The sequence below is a fragment of the Semicossyphus pulcher genome, unplaced genomic scaffold (genome assembly GCF_022749685.1).
Source record: "Semicossyphus pulcher isolate SPU_LCO1_2020_fin unplaced genomic scaffold, fSemPul1.0.p SCAF_15, whole genome shotgun sequence".
In the NCBI taxonomy this organism is placed as follows: Eukaryota; Metazoa; Chordata; class Actinopteri; order Labriformes; family Labridae; genus Semicossyphus; species Semicossyphus pulcher.
In genome coordinates this window covers 18075164-18096730 of record NW_027211659.1, presented here as the reverse complement: position 1 = coordinate 18096730, position 21567 = coordinate 18075164, and the positions used below count along the sequence as shown (strand labels likewise).

Genomic DNA, 21567 nt, shown 5'->3' with positions numbered 1-21567 from the left:
ACCGCTGGAAACACAGTTTAGGTTATACAGCCAAAAATATAACAATACCAGCCCTGCGAACTGAGTGAAAGATGTGCGTGTATAAACAGATTAAGCGTCTATCTTTAATGGGATTGGTTCAGGCTAATTATCCTGCATACTCTGTAATCGTATACATATGAGTCGGTTCAGTATAGGCATATATGGATAGTCTGACTTTTCTGGCAACCGGAAACTTTACAGAAGTTCAATATGGTGAGGGGGAGAAGAAACATGCCCCACATGAATACTGTTTTATAGTGAAACTGTTAAAAAAGGTCTACAGGTTTTTTGCAGACTTACTTCATGTACAGTATTTGACCACTACTACTAGGCTACTAGCACTATTCTTGTGCAGAACTCTGCCAAAATAAATAGCAAAGAATGTTTCAAGAAGAAATACATGTCAGAACACTTAAATGTTCATAGAAGTGCTGCTCCCCACGGAGGTAATTTACCTCTGCTTTCAGCGGTGGATACAGCAGCTATTATTTGTTGTTTCCTCCCCTGAATGCGTCATGATTTGAGAAACCACATATATTTCCTTAAAAGGAAAGCCACTCCACCCCAATCCCTCCTTAAAACGGGGTGAAGACTTCCATAGCAAGACATGAAACTAAACAGAAACTATGGATACATCAGTTCACACTATAACTTGATAGCTATCAATGGATTTGGTAAGGATTTACAAATCTGAAAACATGAAGGGGGAATATGTACACTGGTGTTTTTTGTTTAACTTGCAATCCCTCTTTACCGCATTCATCCTGATTCACTTTGTCATTTTATTCATGTTTTAATCCTGAAAGCCTCGAGTAATTTAGCAAAACACATAAATCCTTGACTCTGATTTAGACAACAAATACCCACATTGCTGTAGCTTATTATGGCCTGTAAATGCAGCGTTTCATATCAAAATGCATTACAATTAATTACAAGTTTGATGGAATGCAAAGTGAACAGCAAAATTCTCATACATGTAGACTTTATTTTAGTTTACAATTGAAAATTACCACAAAGAAGACTCCCCTCTCTCAAATTATTTGTTTTACACTGAACTAGTTATCATACTGTAAATGCCCAGTCATTGTTATACAGTTGAGATGTTATAGTTGCTGTAATCTCTTATAGCTTCTTTTGACCTTAATCATCATAAATATAAAAGCCTTAGATAAAAATACATTCACTTATGCTGAAAGAAAAAACAAAAGCTGCCACTGGAAAAAGAACGGCACAGTTATCTTCATTAATGTTTGGATGTGAGCAAATTAAGTACTCGTGAAATGTAGGAGTATGTGTGCTTTAGTGGGTGGGGGATTTCAGTGTGAAATTATTGTATTCCTGTTTTAATTCCCACCTCGACAGAGAGGTCAGAGGTCAGACACTGTAAAAAGCAGCATCCATGGGTCTGGTAGGGAGTCTGGTTGGATGCACTTGCTGTCATGGCGAACATCCTTTAATAAGACATTTGTGCAGCAGACGTTGCAACAATCCTTCAGTGATTTAACAGCAACACAAAACTAAGAAACCAAACAGTATTAGGAACCCTCAAACAGTAATTTGCTATTAAATATTAATAACCAGAGCAAAGGTACAACAAATAAAACAGAAAACAGAACAAAAACATAAACTAAGGATCACTAAAGAAAAGGAAGTTATAACTGCTACTGATTTTAGAACATGAGGCATTAGTAAACATATGCAAAATCAGTCAGAAAATATTAAATATGCTATTATGAAAATGATCTGTCAACCATGTTAGTCAGGTAAACCTGAGAATGTAGAAATGCACTGCTTTATCCTTGACTTGAATTTTATGAGACATATTTGAAAGACTTAAATGAACCACACGTGAGGTTGTGGCCCATTACTACTGCTGATTATTAAACCCAAAGTATGTTTCAAGTAAGTCTCATTCATTTAAGATTAAGTTTTCTTCTTCTGTCTTTTTTTGTACTTTCCAGGCAACAACTATCAATAAAATGAAAAGCAGAGATCAAGTTGACTCTGGTTTGTTGGGCGAGTTACATGCTATTTTTTTCATCTCAGGGAGTAAAAGCACATTCAATAATCTTGCACACTTACAAATGCCCTTGAAAATTGTTTTAAAAGGAATGTGAAGTCTATATAGTCTTTTGCTGCAGTCTACTGCTATACTCATTTAGGTGTGCTACCCAAGTCAAGTCTTAAGATATAACACATCTGAAAATCATATTCAAGTAATACCATACCTTTAACTACACAGTTATCCTTTTGATTATTTCCTCCTCCGAGAATGTGCAATTCGAGTGCATTATACACTGTATGTATGTACAATGATAATGGTGCCTTATAATGCCTTATGAGCCCCTTCAAGGACATGTTACCCTAATGTCCTGTAAATGTTGATATAAATATATTTATCAATATTGAGAGTTAGGAAGACAGAAATGTGTCACAGTTGACCATCATTGGTAAGAGACTAATGTAACTATTTCACTGCAAATCCAAATAATTAGTATTCATGTGAAAGATTTTGGCATTATCTCTACCTCATTCTTCCTTACTCTTTTCTAATACATTCCTCTGTCCCTTATTTTGTGTCCCAAAAAGTTTGTAAGTGCCCCATTTAAGCTCACACTTGTGTCATTCTTAACAGGACAGCGTCTGTGCTTCGTACAGGCTTTCACAAGAAAAAGGCCCAGTAACATGTTACCATTGTGCGCCTATTTGTTGGATTGGTTGATGATCAAGTCTATCTGATCCCAGACCAGCTGTGGAGATAGGAGGTCCAGCCTGAGCCCCGATTGCCGGACCCCTCTTCCTCACCTGCAACAGAAATCAAAGAAACCCTGGTTAAAAAATAGGGAGACATTACTGTTGGTATATCCTGTAGTTCTTAAATAACCTGTAGAGAAAAAATGAATACAGAAAATACTGTGTGCATGTTAAATCAGGATTAAAATTCTAGGGAATTTCAGTTTGTGTGCACTGCTTTACTTTAAATGTGAAATACAGTATGATATTTTTGCGGCTGGGTTTTTCTGCTCTGATAGCCTACATTTAAGTTCATACCTTGTGCGATGGCGGCCAGTTTGCTTTTCTCCTCTGGACTGAGCTGCAACATTGTGTGAATGACGGGCAGAAGAGCTTGCCTCTCGCTGCCCGATTGCAGAAAGATGAACTGCAGCAGGACATTCTTCAGATATTCCAGGTTGGCCACACTCTTCTCCCTCTCCTGATTTCGCTCCAGACGACGCACTTCACTCTTCAACAACTAGAAGATAGAATACATCAGCAACTTTAAATAACAAAACCATAAGCTTTGGCAAAACAGGTAATTTAACATTATTAGCTTCCCATAATCTGCATACCTCACTTCAAACTACATTTCTGACTAGAGTGTATTACATTTTTTATATTTTCAATAGACTTGTGTCTGAACAAGAAGAGGCAAAGAATGCTATGACAAGAAAAACTGAAAAACTAACAATCATTTCATGAAGAGCAAAAAAAGGTCAGTTCATTTTTTAATACATTAAAATAAAAAATGTCTGCCATAACATCTTATCATATATACCTTGTTTGATATTGCACAACTTTGATACATATAAAGTACATTTAACATTAAATTAGTCGTAAAATAATCTATGGTATATTAGTTTAACAGATAAAAGCATACGGCGGCGACTAAACGGGCGGAAAGTAATTTTGGTCAGCGCTACTTTCCGTAGTCTAACTTACGTCAGACATAACAACTCACAAATATGGCGGCGCCCTCTGAGCTGCAGCGATCTAGTGTGCTTGGAGAGAAGCAATGAAACTCGAGTTACGATAACTTCTATTGAATGTTTAACATTTTAGTGCGCTAGACAATTGAAAGTGTGTAAAGCCATTTATCGTCGTAAAAAATGGGTTTAGAGCGGTTTCTGCGCGGGGCACTGACATGTTACTCCACACATTTTCGACTGATCGACATCCAGCAAAATGTCAGGGTCTTTAAAAATGTGTTTATGTCAACACAAACTTCTTGCTTGTCCAACACAGTGGACCGGGTTACACGTGTAGCAGGACTGTGCAGCAGAATATTCGTCCACACAAGTCGCCTCTGCGTCGCTCACAGACAGCTGGCTGCCCGACGCACCTTCTGCTCCTCCGCCCAGCCCTCTAGAGATGTCACCCTCTTCGAGCACGACAGGACCAGCTTCTTCCGGCTCCTCTCGGTCTTCTGTGGCGGCCAGTTTCTCTTCTGGACATACTTAGGCCACTTCGCTTACACCGGGCTCAGAGACACAGGGGGCGCTACTGAGAAAAGAACCAAGACGGCCACTACCACCGGGCTGGCTGGGATGTGGAGTTTTGAGATGAACCTGGGGTCGAACACCTGGAGATACGGCTTTACAGTGGGATGTCTGGCAATAGGAGTAGGGATAGCCGGGCTGGGCGTTCTGTTTTGCCGGCGCTCTGTCAGCCAGGTGGTTTTACACCAAGGAGGAAGGATGGTGACAGTTTCCACACAGTCACCTTTGGGACCAGGCCGAGGCCGGAGAATAACAGTCCCGCTGTCCCAGGTGGCCTGCCATGCTCACAGACAGGAGTCCCCCTCATTCATCCCTCTCAAGGTCAAAGGACACAATTTCTACTTTCTTCTGGACAAAGAGGGGACCGTGAACAATGCTAGGCTGTTTGATATCACTGTTGGGGCTTACCGGTCAGTTTAAGTTGTAGTTAGTACACATTTGCCAAAACTGTGTTGGACACTAATAACATAATGGAACTCTGGTCCACAGGTGTTATTTTACATGACTGCTATACAATTCTCGCAGCTTCAATGTCTGTTCAATGAAATAAAGTCTATTACATGAAATATGGACCCTTAAGATGAATTTAAAGCTAATAACAAACATGCGACGCCTTGCTGTTGACAGTGTGGGAATGAAATGTATAACTGAATAAAGTTTTTGCGTTTTCTGCACATTTTGTGTACTTGTGTAAATATACATACAGTGATCTGCTCCATGAGAACAGCATTGGTGGCCTCAGTTTCATGCAGGAGGCTGTTCATGTGCTCCATACTGCGGGTTGCTGTGCTCAGCTTTTGACTTAGTTCTTCTTTGGTAGGCTCCACATTCCACACAAATGGCTCTACAGACCAAAGCAAAAAAAAAAAGTAGGTTAAAAATCAGGATTTGAGAAAGTCATGGACATACAAATATTATACATACATAAGAGGTACACCACTTCTTTCTATCGCACCTTGTTTTGGGTTTGGGGATGTGAGAAGGTGTTCCAGAGAAGGCAGGGGTGAAAGAGCAGGAGAGGGGCTCTCAGTTTCTGTGGTCTCCATGCCCTCCCCTTCCTCCCTGGCCATAGACTGGAGGTCACTAAGGGTCATTATTGGCAACCCTGCCTGGTTCTGATCTGTGTTTCTGCGCTGGGGGTCTGAAGTCAGCAGCTTGCGGCTGGACTGGACCGACACTGAACCTGAAAGAGTGTAAATGTTAGTGAAAGAATATGTTTGTTTTTTATTAGATGAATACAGGTTTAAAAATGGAGAGTCAGATAAATGTAGTAAATTAAAGTTCAAACTACTGGATAAAATACAGATTAACAGATTTCTGTATTATTTTTTTTACAATCAAAGCCAAGCTTTAAACCTACTTTATAGGTAAGTTTATGTTAAATTCTGTTAATTAATTTATGTAAATAAGAGTCAACCCTGCTGCTCCTAAATTGGCCTTTGGTGTCAGTTATCATGTCTTATACAGTATGTTAGTATGGCAGTTATATTGATAAATATCTTTAGTGGAAAGCATTAAAGATACTTTTACTGAACCAGTGTTCAGTGTCATTAAAAAAGTAAACAGGAATTAAGAATTTATGATAAATCAAATTTAAGTTTCAATAATGATTCTCAGTGTAACAAAAAGTTGTAAGTTAGTGTGCTACTTTGGTGTGACATGAGGGGGCACCAGACACACTCTGGCATTACACAGTTAAGCTGGCATAAACGCAAACACCAGTGTGAGGACAAGGGAGATATGAAAGGGCGAGGACCTTGAAAGAGTAGGTGGACAAAAAAGTAGAGTGTGATTAATAAACCTGAAAAATATCAAAAAGACCAGACACTTAACCCACCCCTCACCTCCCACCTCAAGTCTGCTGCTCTCCCTCTTTTCGTGTGTAGCTGAGTGAGAAGAGCAAGAAGCTGAAGTCCAGCTGCATGCATTAATCAGTTTGGTGTGTTAATGCCTGAGAATTAGACCAGATTTTGTTGACTGAACAGTGTAACAAAGAGCTAACAATGAGGATTTATAATTTTCTGCTGGAGGCTACTAGAAAGTGCAAAGCTCTTTCGTATTTTTTGGGCAATATTGACATTTAATCCTTGTGCCTCCTGGCACAACACTCCTTGTTATAGAGGGCTATAGGATTTAGACAGATGAAATCCAACCATGTTGACAGCCATCATTGTAACAGTGAATTTGGCTGTGGTGGTTAAAGAAAGCTATAAGGGGAAAACAGGACGTCATGTTAAACATAAAAACTGAATGTCAGCCACAGAGAAAGCTGCTGCCTCCAACAGTATCTCGTAAAAGGCTGGAGTTAATATGATTATTTTGTGTTTTTGTTTTAAATAGATTCTGTCTGAAGTGTAAATTGGACAAACCAGGTCAATGGACATATATCAGTTTTACTGTTTGTTACATGTGTGTAAATGTAAGACTATAACTGGTCCAGAAGCCAATCATTGTATGACACACCTCTCCAAAAGGGCCAGAAAACACACTTGATATGAACCCTTTTGCATTTAATTGCCATTTAATTAAAATGTAGTGATGAAATTGCTCAAATCACACTTTCAGTGATGGTTAATATTGGCCTTATACATTGGCCTATTGCTTGCATGTGTGTGTGTGTGTGTGTGTGTGTGTGAGCGAGCTGCTAATGATGAGTCTCTCCAGATGCCACAGTGAGCTGTTTGCCCCTCTGAGAGGTGGGAAAAGAGCTGAGGAGCCTCACCAACACCTGGCTGTAATGAAGTGACAGGGAAGAAACACAACCATACACACACACTTCCCATTCCTACTCATTACTATGTGTGTATTTTGTGTTTGACTCCAGAGGGCAGCTGTGTGGGAGGTGATGAACGAGTTTCCAGTGCTGCTCTTCTGATACAGAACACACAGACACCCACCTCCTATGTTCTCTTTCCCATCGTTTCTCTCATAAAAAAGTGGAGTAAACAAACTTCTTAACACTTAATACTTTGATGGATGTCTTTATATGATACTATTCATGCACCCTTTGAGCTTACTGCTGTCTATTTCAGCAGTAGTCACTTATATGGCTCATTCTGCTGCTTATTAATTTGAAAGATACAGCACTGCTACTACACATACATAATCAGGTACTTATTGCCAACTCAGTCAACTTTGTGATTTTTGCTCCATGCTTACTGTTCTGGCTCTGCAGGTTAAAGAGTTGCTCCTCAACACGGGTCAGCTGGCCCTGCAGGGTCTCCACAGTGGCCCGGTGGTCATCCTGCAGCTTCCTCTGCTGCTCCCTGTATGTCTGCCGCTGGGCCTCCGCCTGGGAGGACAAGTCAGCCTGAGCCTGGGACAGATCCGACCGCAGGCCCACGTTCTCCGACTGCACTGACAGCAGCCTTGAAAGAAGAAATTAAAGGAAGATAAATGGATAAATAAATGCGGCAAATAGGGCATGTTAGAGGACATAATATATATCAACATGGTAGTATGGTAAATTCTTGACAAAACAGGGTTCAAGACGTCTCACCTCTCACGGAGCTCAGCCTCCTTGCTAATGGTCTCTTGGAGGATTTTATTATGTCTCTCTAACAGAGTGTCGTGTTCAGTCTGGAGCTGCTGCAGCTCTGCTGTGGTGCTCAGGAGGCTCTGCTGGCTCTCTGCCAGCCTGGACCTCAGCTGTTCTACCTGAGACGACAACTGCTCCCTACCAGACACACCACATATTCGTTAGATTTAGGGCCCGATCAGACAGGATGCGTTTTAGCAGCTGGGTGCGGCTTTTTTGTCATTGTTTTCAATGAGAGGGACGCTTTTTGCGCGCTGCTTTTGCTTTGCAGAGCGCCTCGCTTTTTTCCGCTCTGTGCGCCTCGCGTTTTTGAGGAAACGCTCCAAGCTGCAAGTTGAAAAAACTTCAACTCAAAGCAGAAAAGTGCCCGACATCATGGGCGTTTCTTCTCATTGTCCAATCGGATGAAAGGAGAGGTGAGCCTTCTGTCAGTTTACAATATAACGGTTAGGTTAATGACAGCTAATGATTCGGTGGTTGCCTTAACAACAGTAGAGAAAAAAAGCCGCCTCCAGCTGCTAAAACACGCTCTGTCTGATCGGGTGTTTACTTCCACAAAAAAGGCAGTGCGGTGCGCCTCGCGTTTTACAGCCTGCAAAGCGCGTTCTGTCTGATCGGGCCCTTATACATCACTCTTACTCTTCTGATTGACACATACTTCCAATTAGTGTTCAAATTCTTTCTCATGTGACATGTGTTGTATTTTGCCCACCATCTGTTTATATTATTGTGAAAGATCACACAAGCAACAGTTCTAAAGTAATTATTTGTTTTTGTTTGAAAACATCTTTTAAACTCATTTGGATGTTATCCTAAGGGTCAGGGTTAATGTGCAGTAAAACAGAGCCAAATCAGAAGAAGAATGAGTCAGTCCAATGGATACATCCGCCAAACACTGTAAGGAGTTACAAAGTCCATTAACGTTCCTGATTTCCTCCCTGCATTTTCCCTTGCCACGCACATTTGTCAGACAGTTGTCCTTACCTCTCGAGTTTGCTGGAGTCTCCCTCACTCAGGGCAGTGGTTTTGCTCTTCTGCTGTTTGAGCACATTGTGGACTCGCACCTTGTAACTCTCAAACTCTCCGGCTGTTGCCATAAGCTCAGCCTGGAATCAACATAAAAAGATTTAGCAGAGACATACACTAAGGACAACAATTAACAAGTTATCTTAATAACTATATACACTCTTTTATTGACTTGATAAAACTGCTTCATTCTTTGCTGCACTGCTGCTGCACTCAAACTCACACAATTTACCTCTCATGAAATCAACCTAGGCAAGATGAAAACCTGCAAAGGCATGATACTGTATTTGCTGATTGACAAATACAGAAGGAAAGGTAAAGGGGATGCAAGTGGAATAGAAGAATGGAGAGCAGATTTAATTACAATCTCCTTGACAGATTTTTAATAATAAAATGGGGTGAACACAATGTCACAAGCACAATACTTTTTAAGAGCAGCAAAAAAAATGTGTCAGTTAATAAAATATCTGAGGAAAAACTATAGTAGTTGGTGGCAGTGACTTTCTATGTATACTTTTTGTTTAAGTTTCTAATATTTAACACAAATTATATGAGCAGATTGCCTGTTTCCTGTTAGCTGGTTAACCATTTTAATATAACTAACTAAAAAAAGTTCAACCCCATTGTCTATAGCCAAAAGCTCCAGTCACATCCAATATAGCTGCTGATGAAAGCACTTGATGAATTGATTACATATTTGAAAGAAATGTATTGGCAAAACAAATGTTTGTAATAACCTTTTGCAATAACTTTCCAATAATCAGGCAAAACATTTGCTTAAAGATTCGATAATTAATCTAAATAATTAACAGATGGAAAGTGAAAATAGTTTCTGTCGAGTCTGTGTGTGTTTGTGTGAAGCACCTTAGCAGTGTCTCTGTCCTGCTGCAGGCTGTTGATCCTTTGCTGCTGGGAGCTGCTGGTTCGTTGTTGCTGTTCCAGCGCAGACCTCAGTTGCTCCTGCAGACGATGGCGCTCAGCCGTCAGCTCGCACACGTCAATCTTAACACACACACATCACACATTAGTACGTGACTTGTGAGAAGTGAGATGTTGATTTGTGTAACTGTATATTTCAATAGAGGGGGTCGCTAAGAGAAGTTCTGCTGGCTGTGTTACCTTAGAGCTTTCTAGCTGCTGCTGGTTAGCCTCCAGCTCTCCTTTTAGAGAGGCCTGCAGCATCATGAGAGAGCTTTCCTGCACGCATACACACATACAGCGTAAAAATTTTAATATATAGGCCCATATGATCAAGTATGACAACACATACAGATGATTAACCATTCCCAACATCTTCAAGGCCTCCCCCACAATCAGGCACACACATGGCTGCATAACACTATTTACATTCATCAGACAGCAATGCTACACACAGTCGTAGGAAATCCTTAGGGACACACTGACTGACCCACACACAAACACACAGACACACAGAGCAGACCTGTTTCTTGGCATCAGCCAATTCCTTTTTGGTCTTCACCAGCAGCTGTTTCATCTTTGAGGTCTTCTCCTCCCCCTGGTCCAGCTGGGACTTCAAAGCCTCTGGAGACACAAATGACCACACACAGACACACAGACACACAGAATCAAATAAAAATGGTTTGGGTCAAATATACACTGCAGGATATATTTAAGGACATTGTTTTCAGTATTGTGTGTTCATTAGACAGCTTAATAGGGTAGATCATCAAGAAAACCGAAATGCATCTGTGGGCTGTGCAGTTACAAGACAGTTAATATTAAGGCTCTGCAGGATTAGTATCAGTGAATACTAACTGGAATTCTTAAAATGCAGTATATATTGCTCTGTGAATTTAAAAGAGCAAAGTACACTGTACATTCTTTCGTCAAAATTTAGACAAGCTTTATAACATTAGCTATACCCCCTTATCCTTGAGGGTCGTAACGGAGGATCGTGAGCCATCGTAGCTGACATTTTTGGAAATTGTAGATGTGTTAACCTGTGCATTAAAGAGTAGGCGTACATGCAAACTCCTTGTACATACCGATTTCCTGTTTGAGGGAATCCTCCTTCTTGGTCAGTGTGTTTATCTGTGCTTTAAACTCCTCAGCACATTCATCTTTTTGTGAGAGTTTGGCATTGAGCTCTTTGACCAGCCGTTCATAGTCAGCCATCTCCATGTCCAGCAGAGAGCTCTGCTGCGCCTCCTACAGGCAGAGTCAACATGCTACATCATTACAGGAATCACAGCTAACACCGTCAGTTAGGTCAATTATCTCAAACTTTGATCATTTTCAACAACTTACGTAATCAAAATTTAACTTTAATTTCATGTTGCACTCAAGATTTTTCAAAATATTTTTTGTACTTCATCATTTCATTACAATGATGTTTAAAGATTAAAAAATACTACCATGTAGTAACCGTTCTAATCTTTAATAATCTAAAAACAATACTTAATTTAAATGTTTTTTATACAGATGTATGAATACATCTTTAAACAACTTTTTAATGACAAATAGTGTGATTATTACAATACACAAATGGATTATAATCTTTTTTTTCCCACTCTCAAACGTCACAATCAGTTTCAACCTAAACAATACTATTGCTTGTTGGCTTGTGTCAACAATGTGGACACATGACAAAGTCAGACCTCCTGGCAGTTTCCATGCTCACTGCTGTACTATGTAGCTCTCCACTAATGGAAAAGTAACAGCTACTGTCCTGTGGGCTACAACTGCTCTCTTTCTCTCTAAGAGGTGCTGCTGTAGCTGCAGGCCGGCCATCACCAGTCCAGTCGCTTCAATGGACAGGCCCTCAGAGACACTAGTGTCTGAGAGGCTGTGTGTGTTTGTGTGTGTGTGTACCTTGCGTAGCTGCTCCAGCTCCTGGGCAGTCTGCTGAGACTGCTGCTGCTGCTTGCGTAGCTGGGCTGTCAGCTCTTCTACTTCTTTCATGGCAGATGACAAGTCCTGGGGAAGCGAGCAAACAAATACACAAGGGAACAAAGTATGTATATACTGTATATTTTCATATTTTATATCTTCTAAGGCTAGCCTGATTAGTACAGAGCACAGATTATTCATCTCTCCTTATATCTACCTTCATCTTCTGCTCTTTCATAGTTCTCTCAGCTAGCAGGTCTCTGTCCAGACGTTCGGACTGTCTTTGAAGCTCCTGGATTTGGACTTCTAGCTGCCTCACGGTGCTTCTTGTGGTCTCAATACTGGCCATCAGGTCGTCCTTCTGACTGCTCATTGTCTCCCTCTGTAAAAGCATAAACACTTCCTGTTTACATCCTCCTCCGGGGATAAACCTACATCTCCAAGATGCAACTTCTCGGGACCAAAGACATTACCAATAGATGTAATGTGATGCAATGCAAATTTGTGACATGAACAAGGTGTGACATTTAAACAGAGACACAGTTGTTACTCTCATATACTCAAAAGTAATCAAGTATAATCTCTTATTTTACTAAATGAATATAAAATATAAAATTCTAAACAACATTGGCCAAGCACCTTTGAGGCAATTTGGTAAATAATGATCTACAATGCTTTGTGTGTTTATCAGTGATTTATTTCACAAATGAATAAGTAGGTTTGGTGAGATTCACTGTATTCAGTTTCTGAAAAGATTTCCTCTGAGAGAATGTTGTTTTAATTGTTTCAGATTTCACCTGTAAATGTCGGCAAATGCATCAAACCTCACAACACCATGCGACACATTTGAAAGTCAGTCATGCAAAACTGACAGCCGCAGGCTCTGAGGGCTTTCTCTGCAAGGAACACTGAACCAGCAGCAACAGCAGCAGCAGCAGCAGCAGCCCCCTCCCATCATCTGTCATCCAAACACTCACATTATGATGGGTAAACAGAGATGGCCAGAAGTACTCTAAGATACCAGACTAGCTTTCAGTCTACCTTCTCCCCCTGAGACCAATGAGCGCACACAAGAATAAACCTCCACCTCACAGAATGGTGTTGCACTCGCACACAGCAGATGGAGGCTATACTCCGCTCCATTTACCTGCCTGTTGTTCTCTCATTGGAAAGAAACAGTTATGATCTTGGGGAGAGGAGTATATATAAATAAAATTCTCCCTAGCTCACCCAGTCACGTCTGATGGGCTATTTGTGGGTGCCGGGCTGTCAGGCAAAGCTGGGCGAAGCGTTGCTGGCTAAAATGACTCACTGTAAATCAGTTGGAAACTGAGTTATGTGAGAAGCATTGGTGAGATGCATTGCTGGACAAAGTGGCACTGCTTAGATTTACTGGAGGGTGAGAACAGTTTGTGTGTTTGTTCGAGTGAAGGTGTGAGTGTGTAGCTCTGTTACCTGTGTGACAGCATTGCTGAGTTGCTTGGTCAGCTCAGCAATCTGTCTGTCGGCCGCCTCCACCTTCTCTCTCTCCTTATCCAGCTGCTCTGTCTGCTTGTCGTAATCAATCTGCAGGTTCTACACATACAAACACATCCATACACACTTATATTCATTCATTACTGGTGACTCAGTGAAGGTAAACACAATGCATCTCTGATATCAGCTGTATTTACATTGAGTATGGGAAAAAACTCATTAGACACGACAGACTGGCTTCTCCTCTAATGGAGACACAGTCGTAAAGCACATTGCAGTCTGGGGGCAGTTTATGGAAACCTCTGGGAGCAACATCAAGCGAAAAGTGTATTTCAAAGTAAGCGCGCAACAACTTGCCAATTCGCAACATATTAGTAATGCATACGATTAACCAGATGTTAAACGATCAGACAGAAACTGTCAGTTTCATTTGGTTCACCATGTGTCTTGATTTTCTTTACAGTTAGAAATATAACTGTTTAAATTTTCCATCAGACAAAGCGACAATAATGGCATATTTTTACACAGTGCAATGTGATTGAACCATGTTATTCATAGTGTAAAGATAAATGCTTGTAAGTAAAACTTACTGTGTTACAGCAGGACATTCAGGACATGTATTAAACAAAAACATCCACACTGTAAAACAACAGTTTGAAATAAAAGTACTTAAATAATTACTAAGTGTTGAATTTCAAAACTCTGTTACCACTGAGCTTCCTTCATTAGCTAGCTGGATGAACATGAATAATGTACAACCATCAAGCTGAAAACAATATTTCACGGCTCCTGAATAAAAAATAAGGTCACAAAAGTTACAGAAGTTAAACAAGTTATTCTGGTAGTTTTCTCTCCTACCTTGTAGCCTTCAGCACCATGGATGATATCTTTCATAGAGCTGTTGACTTTCTCCCTCTCTGCTTTCAGTGATTCTACTTCCTCCTTGAGGGTTGAAACCTGAAAAGAAAAATATAATTAGATTAAGCTGTGTACAATGACATATGTGAGCACCGAGGAGGAAATGGTACAATAATCTATCTCAACCTAGTGCCCTGAACATAAAACACTTTGATGAATAAAGTTATTATACAATGTCTTCCATTTACAATTGATGTTTTTCAGCGTATTCGTGTTTCATACTGACTGTTTCACCACATTAATGTACATTTTTTGTATAGAATTCTCGTCATGTTCATGTGCTTAATTAAACTGACATTTACAAATTAGAACGGCATGCTTTAACGTACCTCTTTCTTACTGATGTCCAGCTCCTTTTTTGCTTTGATTGCAACCGCCTTAATCTTGTTCATCTTCTCATCCTTTTCTTTGTGTTCTTTCTCCAGGAGAGCTGCAGGGAGAAGCAGTTATCACAGTGTTTAAGTACATTCTGAATTTATAATCTGAATCACCTCCTTCAAAGAGCAATGAACTAAATCATCTTTTGAAGGAAGCTACAGTATATTTAGTAAAATAATGGTTATTACTCATTAACACTGACAAGAGTCACCTTCATACCTATTTTCTCTGTGATCTCGGTGCTTGCATTTTCATTAGCGGAAGCAGATTGAGCTGCAGACTCCTGAGAGAGGGATGAAGGAAAAAGAGAGAGTATGAAAGGGCAGAGAACAGAAGAAAAAATCCAATTACATGTCAGTCACCAAAGGTCTCATAAAAGAAGCTATGTTTTTTCCATCATGTAATATTTTTGCCAACAAGCAAAATATCCATTATATACTAAGTGGAAATGTTCCCTCCAAATTTGCACGTGTTTGTTTTGTTGTAGTTATTTTTGTCAGAGTTACATTCCAGGAGGAGTGGATTGGCCTAACCTCCCCTGTCTGACAGAAAATAAAAAACTTGAAAGACACATACAATTTATCTATCAGTAATGTCTATAAAATGTCAAAAATAATGCCAAATGCTGCCTAGGAGTTGTCCATGGGAGTCCCAGGAGGTTATTAAACTGCTTGCTTTTTCCCTGACAGTCAAAAACAACAAAACAAACAAAAAAAAACCTGTGCTAAGCTACAACCTGGAAATACATTTTAGGTATTTAGCTGCCTACACAATTTAAAATTAATTATGTGCACATGTAGTAACAGAAAGAGGCATCTCAGAAAGGAGCCATCGCAGATAGCAATGCACCTGATCAGTTGATATGGCTGCATGACTAAGTCTGATTAGGCAGCTGAAGCAAAATACAGACATGACAATTAATTATTTACTATATTAAACTGTGATTATGATCAATGGTTATAACTAGGATAACCTAAACTGTCAAATCTCTCGTGGACTGTAAATAATTCTAAGAAGACCTGAGATATCAGGAGCTCCACTCACCTGAAGAGCAGTCATCTCGCTCTTCAGCTGGGATATGAGTGACTCTTTCTCTGACAGCTGATCATTCAGCTCTCTCCTCTCTTTCTCGATATCCTCCATCTGTGTCTGCATTCCCCCAAGCTCCGTCTCCTTTCCCTCTTGGGTCATCAGAGAGATTTGGGCCTGCAGTTGTTGGTTCTCCACACATACCTTCTCATTGGCTGACTTCATTTCCTCCAGGTCTTTCTGTAGCCCTTTGGTATCTTTCACCACCTCCTCCAGGTTATTCCTCAACATGTCCCTCTCCTGTTCCAGGTCTGTTATGCGAGCCTGGAGTTCCTTCTGCACATCCTCTACTGTGACTACTCCCTGAGCCTCCTCAAGACTACTCTTCAACAGAGCCCTCTCTTTTTCCAGCTCATCGATTCGTGCTCGGAGCTCCTCAACTTCCTCAGTGGTGTTGCAGAGTACCTCACCCTGTTTTTCCTCCAGAGCCCTGATGGTGGCACGGGCCTGCTCTGCCTCCTTTGCCTTTTCGGATGTCACCTGCTCTAGCTGAGCCTCCAGGGCTGCCAGATTGGAGCCCAGAAGGTCCCTTGTTTCCTGGGCTTTGGAAAGCCCAGAAGATGCATCTTCCCATTTCTGATGGAGGTCAGTGTTTTCAGTGGAGAGATCTTTGACAGTCATCTGTAAAGCACAAACTTCTGCCTGCCTCCTGTCCACCTCCTCTTTCAGGCTATTCTCTAGTTTTTCCCGCTCTTCTTTTAGATGCAGCACTTCTTCCTCCTTCTCTTCTTTGAGGCTTTTCAACTCCTTCTCCTTCTCATCTCTATACAATAGTGCCTCCTTCTCTTTCTCCTCCAGCAGCCTCTGGATTTCTTTTGCTCTCTGTTCGTTCAGATATCGCATTTCTTCTTCTCTATGCTGAAGCTGGGATTGCATTTTGTCCCTCTCTTCACTCAGCGTGTTGACCATCTCTTTCAGATCTTGAGTCACATTTTCCTTCATCTGCAGTTGGGAGAGGATCTCCTCATTCTGCCGGGTCAGTTCCACTACAGACTGCTTAAGCTCACAGGCTAAAGTTGTTTGTTCCTCTACAGTTGACCGGAGTTTCTGGTCCTCCCCTGCAGAATCTTCCACCTTCAGCTGCAGGTCTTGTATGTTCTTCTCCAGAGTGTTTTTCTCCTCTGTAACCTCTCTCACCCTCTCCAACACTTCTCCCCTCTCCTGGGTAAGCTCTTCGATCTTTTCTTGGAGTTCACGTACAGTATTTGCCCCCTGCTCCTTCATTGCTTTGTACTGAAGAACAAAGTCTTTTGTCTTCTCACCCAGTTCTGTCTCAAAACCTTGCAGTATTTCTCTCGTGTGTTGACACTCAGCTAGGGCAGAGTCTCTCTCTCTGGTCAAGTCCTCACACTGCACCCTGAGCTTCTCCAGATTCAGAAGGTTTTGGTCCCCAGAACTTATTGCTGACTCTTCGGATTTACATGGAAGAGAGTCCTCTCCATCTTTGTGCTCTTTGCTCAGTTGCTGGATCTCTGCTCTGGCTTCTTGTTGCTCAGGGTCGAGGGTTATGGCTTGGTCATTCGGAGCACTGTTACTGCTCATCTGCAGTTCATTAATTTTGAACTCCAGCTCTTCTCTCTCCATCTGGAACTCCTCTTTGGTCCTCTCCAGCTCTGCCTCAAGCTCACCCTTCACATTACTGAGGAGGGTGAGCTCATCCTGAAACATGGTGTTCTGGGCTTGAAGTTCTTCCAAGGCTGCTTTCAGTTTCCCAGTCTCTGTCTCGTCTCCATCAGCGTGGCTGGACTCACCCTGACTGCAGCCGGACAGCTCCAGCATTTTGGCGATCCCTGAACTACGCGCTGGTTCCTCGTCTTCCTCCTGCACATCCTGCAGGTAGCTCTCTGTTAAAAAAAGTTTTTATTGTAAATGTTGTTTATTGTTGTAAATTATAGCCCTTAAAAGGTGTCTGCTTAAAGGGCTTTTGGTTAAACCAATTTCTATATTTCACAACTGATTCAAAATTAAATTTAACTAATGCACCTGTAATAAAAAGTATGGGTTCTGCTTTGGCCACAAAAAGGCTTGGCACAGCCCTGTCCTCTTTTGTTGAACTGGTTAAGCCTCATGTTGACAAGAAGGAAAGGTTGTGCATACACAGTTGATTGCTTGATTACGTGAAATCACCTACATGAAACGGGGACCCGCCTTCACTGTAAAGCCCAGTTCAGATCAATGATTTGCAACACAACAAAACAGTTTTAGAATGTTGCAGAGAAAATTGCAGCGATGTGAACTGGTTAGTTGCAGAGCGTCTGAAGCCGTTGCGTGGAGTTCATCCACTTCTTTTTATACCAATAACAGAAATCCGGCTAGATAATCAATGTAACCTGGGCTTAATTCTAACGTTATATAGTATTAACTAACATTATACTATTAACACAGGTATGTCAGTCCATCGTTGCAATGGAGATGGTCTGCTGTATCTGTGTGCGTTGCGTTGCGTTGCTTTGCTTTGATGTGAACGGCCCAGTTTTAGAACGTTTACAATCAGATGTCAAGGGATTCTTTTGGTTCTACTCAATTGTTTCTTCTTTTACTGTCTCCCATTGCTAATTGTGTGTGCCGCACTGTTAATGTTATTCTTGTCGTTATTGTCTGTCTGTGTTTGTAATGTTTTTACTTTTTTGTTCTACAAAAACAATAAAAAATGTTGATCACAAAAAAAGGGATTCTTTTGGCAGTTGCATCCAGTCTCGTTGCGAATCATTGATCTGAACTGGCCTTAACAGATCAACAGATCCAGCTCCTGTTCTTACATCTACTTTTAAATGAGTGCAGTTATACCTTTGAGAGCAAGCTGCTCGGTCAGCTCCTCATGGAGCAACAGGAGACGTTCCCTTTCAATTTCACAGTCCTCCTCCAGAGCCCTCATTTCCTCCTCATGCTGCAGACTCTTCTGAGCCAGCTCCTCTTTCAGGTTCTCCACTTCCTGCTGGGCCTCTGTCAACTCCTTCTGGCGGCTCTCCTGTACCTCAGCAATCTCCTGTGATTTTCGCTCCTGCACTGCCTCCAGTTCAGATCGAAGGGTTTCCAGTTGAGCTTCTAAGTGACGACGAACTTCTTCAGCGCTTTCTTCTGCACTTGCATGTTCGGCCAGGCGCTCCCTCTCTCGTTCACTCTCCCTCTTCCTGTCACTCTCTTCACGCTTTATTAGTAATTTCTGGAAACGAGCAACTTCTTCTTGGTGTTTGTTGTTGGATTCCTCAATGCTGCTCTCTAGGGTCTTTATCTTCCTTTGATGATCTTCTATTACATGGTCAAGCTCTCCTTTCAAAGCTGCTAGGTCATCCTGCACAAAATAACAGTAGTGTAAGTGTGTTTAGCATTTACAGAAATACGTCAACATATCATAGATGTTGAACATATCATACATGTTCAGAGGAACCATGTTGAATTCAGTAAAACTGGCAAAGCAACCAGTGTTACACATCATGTAGTATTTGTTGTATTTCACCTTGGCTTGCTGCTTAGTCCTCTCTAAATCCTTACGGGACAAGGCAAGACTTTGCTGAGTCTCTGCCTTTTCCAGCAGTAAGGCATCCATCCTCTCTGTCAGCTCCTATTAAGCAGATGACCAAATGATTATGCAGCATGAATAAAGGGCAAATGTTAATAAGGAAATAGTTATGGCATATGATTCAGCCAAAGAACCAACCTGCATTAAAGTAGAGTCATCTGAACTGGTGCTATTTTTGGGGGGGTGTTGTTTGAGGGATTCAACTTCTTTTTCCAATTCTGAAAAGAGAATTAATGTCACATATGTGTGCATTACAGGCCCAGAGAGGCAAAGTGTCAAACACAAACACACACTTTTATGTGTTTTTAGCTACCTACCTGCACATTTGCTCTTCATCTTCTGCATTGCAGCCATCTGCTTCTTGGCAAACTTGATAAGGTCATCTTTAGGCAATGTGTCCAGCTGAAAACAAAGTATGATGAAAAGAAAGGGACATGAAAGTGAATACCCATTCAACAGTGAAATATACAAAATTAGACATACTGCAGAATTTAATAGCCTCAATAGCCTGAATAAGCACTTGCAGATGGCAATACCTTCGACTTGGCTCCAGCTCCTGGTGATGGAGCCACAGACTCTGGTCCAGTACCCCCGGGGTCCTGCGTCAGTGAAAGGAAAAATAAGTTACACTCTGTTGGATTTGCTATATATACAGTATGTATATATTTTACATTTTGACTTAACACGTGCAGGAAAAGAGCAGTCACTCATTCAGCACAGCATGTCCTTTGAACATTTTATATTCGGTAATATTGGGAATATTAGGTGCTGCGCTTTAATTCAGCAAATAAAAATCAAGTTAACGATCTTTAACTCAAATGTGGGCTTTAAAAGGTTCGTCCTCCCCAGTGTTTACATGGATGGATGCCTTAGCGGCGAGTAATGTTAGTATCCAATTCGGAAAGCTGACTTTATAATATATTTCTCCTGTATGAGAAGAATACAGCGTTAAGGTTTCAGAGCATGGCCATTTTCTACCAATAAACTTCATTTTTGACATTTAACGCATTTAAATAGCGAGGTGTGGAATGCGGATCTGTTACATAGGACACAATTGGTAGTTGAACCTGCTGCGTGTTGTTAGTGTTACCAGCTCTGTTTCGAAGTCACCCTCACAATTAAAGATGAGTAGCCTAGTGCCGCTATTAAAAACAGATGGACATTACATTATAAGCTTACTTGAAGATGCGGTAGTCGAAATACTAAGTTGTGGCACACAGGCTAAAGCTAATTCATCGACACGGAACATTACCTCCATCTCAGCGGAGTTTAGCTACTTCTCAATCGTCTGACAGACGCGGAGATATACCGGTAAATCCCCTGGATAGAATCAAAGCGATGTCTGAAATAATTACGTATTCCTTGGAGATTTAATACGAAAACATCTCCACTGTTTTGGTTTTTGAGTTAACAAGCTATAGCAATGACTTGCTTCCGTAAACGTCAACCACGTGACGTCAGTATAATTTACGTCACACATTCAACAGGATACTGAAGCGACTACGGATGATCCAAAATCAACACGCACTCTTTCTCCGTTTGTTTTGACAGTCTTTTGCTTATAGGACATTTTTGGATTGTGCACAGCCAATTTTACTTTACATTATTACATTTATGTTTTCAATTTACGGAATTGAAAAATAATCAAATATATTTCACACACGAAAACAACCTGGTTGTCCCCAGGAACCAGCAAGAATAGAATAGTTCCATTGCAAAACTGGAAACTGCTGTGTATATGGAGGCAAAAATGTGATTAGCCTCACAGTGCATGCATGACCTGATGTGTGAGGGCCCCCAGCATGTGTCATAATGGAGTGATGAAAAGGTCAAAATAAGACCTTTAACCTTTTTGATGTAAATCATATGTGGAAAAGGTAGCAATACATGTATTCATAATAACATAACTTGTACTTTACTTCTACTGTACTCTTACACAACTTGCAAAGCCTACTTAAATAATCTAAAAATGTATTATGAACATTGCAAAGTTGTTTTTAAAATGTTTTAAAGAAATGCTACTAATGTGTATGTAATGGCGTATTCATAACCATTATTTGAAACCTAAATATACAATATAAGTAATAATCCATTTTAAATTTTGATCAAACATTTCTCAGTGCATTATTTTTATACATTGTGTTATATTATTCTTTCCATAATACAAATCCCATGTAACTATGATGATAAGAATACAGATCTCAGTGGCGCTGGTTTATTTCAGTTGATAGAGCAGGTACCCCATGTACAGAGGCTATAGTCCTCGTAGCACTGATCACACCAGTTCGATTCCGGGTATGCCGATCATTTGGTGCATGTCATCCCCCACTATCTACTCCCCAAATTTCCTGTCTCTCTTCAGCTCTCCTATCAATAAAGGCAAAAGCAAAGAAAAAAAAAAATACAGATCTCAAACAAATAAAACGGTTTTGTTGGACAAAGGATTGTGCCAATACTGTGCTGTTTATTCAAAT

At 40.8% G+C, this 21567-nt stretch overlaps 2 protein-coding genes across 2 annotated transcripts; one reads left to right on the top strand and one right to left on the bottom strand.

Annotated features, from left to right (window-relative positions):
- Positions 1-996: 996 nt before the first annotated feature.
- LOC138592165 (GRIP and coiled-coil domain-containing protein 2) lies at positions 997-20515 on the bottom strand. The gene is made up of 24 exons (XM_069662841.1): positions 20346-20515; positions 19630-19692; positions 19411-19495; positions 19232-19311; positions 19031-19135; positions 18361-18865; positions 15529-17417; positions 14704-14767; positions 14436-14536; positions 14047-14145; positions 13168-13287; positions 11930-12094; positions 11695-11799; positions 10869-11031; positions 10304-10404; positions 9982-10059; positions 9727-9864; positions 8821-8942; positions 7798-7974; positions 7458-7666; positions 5254-5481; positions 5003-5142; positions 3073-3274; positions 997-2826 (listed from the first exon to the last, which is right to left on the bottom strand). Exons 1-24 carry the CDS (start codon positions 20349-20351, stop codon positions 2753-2755), a joined length of 5019 nt encoding a protein of 1672 aa, XP_069518942.1. The 5' UTR covers positions 20352-20515; the 3' UTR covers positions 997-2752.
- Positions 3773-4927, top strand: tmem223 (transmembrane protein 223). The gene has a single exon (XM_069662842.1). The coding sequence runs from the start codon at positions 3909-3911 to the stop codon at positions 4716-4718; it is 810 nt and encodes a 269-aa protein (XP_069518943.1). The 5' UTR covers positions 3773-3908; the 3' UTR covers positions 4719-4927.
- Positions 20516-21567: the final 1052 nt, after the last annotated feature.

What these genes read in the sequence shown, in the direction of transcription:
- LOC138592165 (XM_069662841.1), bottom strand. An exon ending in GCGAGATGACTGCTCTTCAG is followed by an intron (nt 14,768 to 15,528) that starts GTGAGTGGAGCT and finishes TCCCTCTCTCAG; the next exon opens with GAGTCTGCAGCTCAATCTGC. An exon ending in TTCCCTCAAACAGGAAATCG is followed by an intron (nt 10,405 to 10,868) that starts GTATGTACAAGG and finishes TTGTGTCTCCAG; the next exon opens with AGGCTTTGAAGTCCCAGCTG.
- tmem223 (XM_069662842.1), top strand. Translation starts at nt 3,909, where the DNA reads ATGGGTTTAGAGCGGTTTCTGCGCGGGGCACTGACATGTTACTCCACA.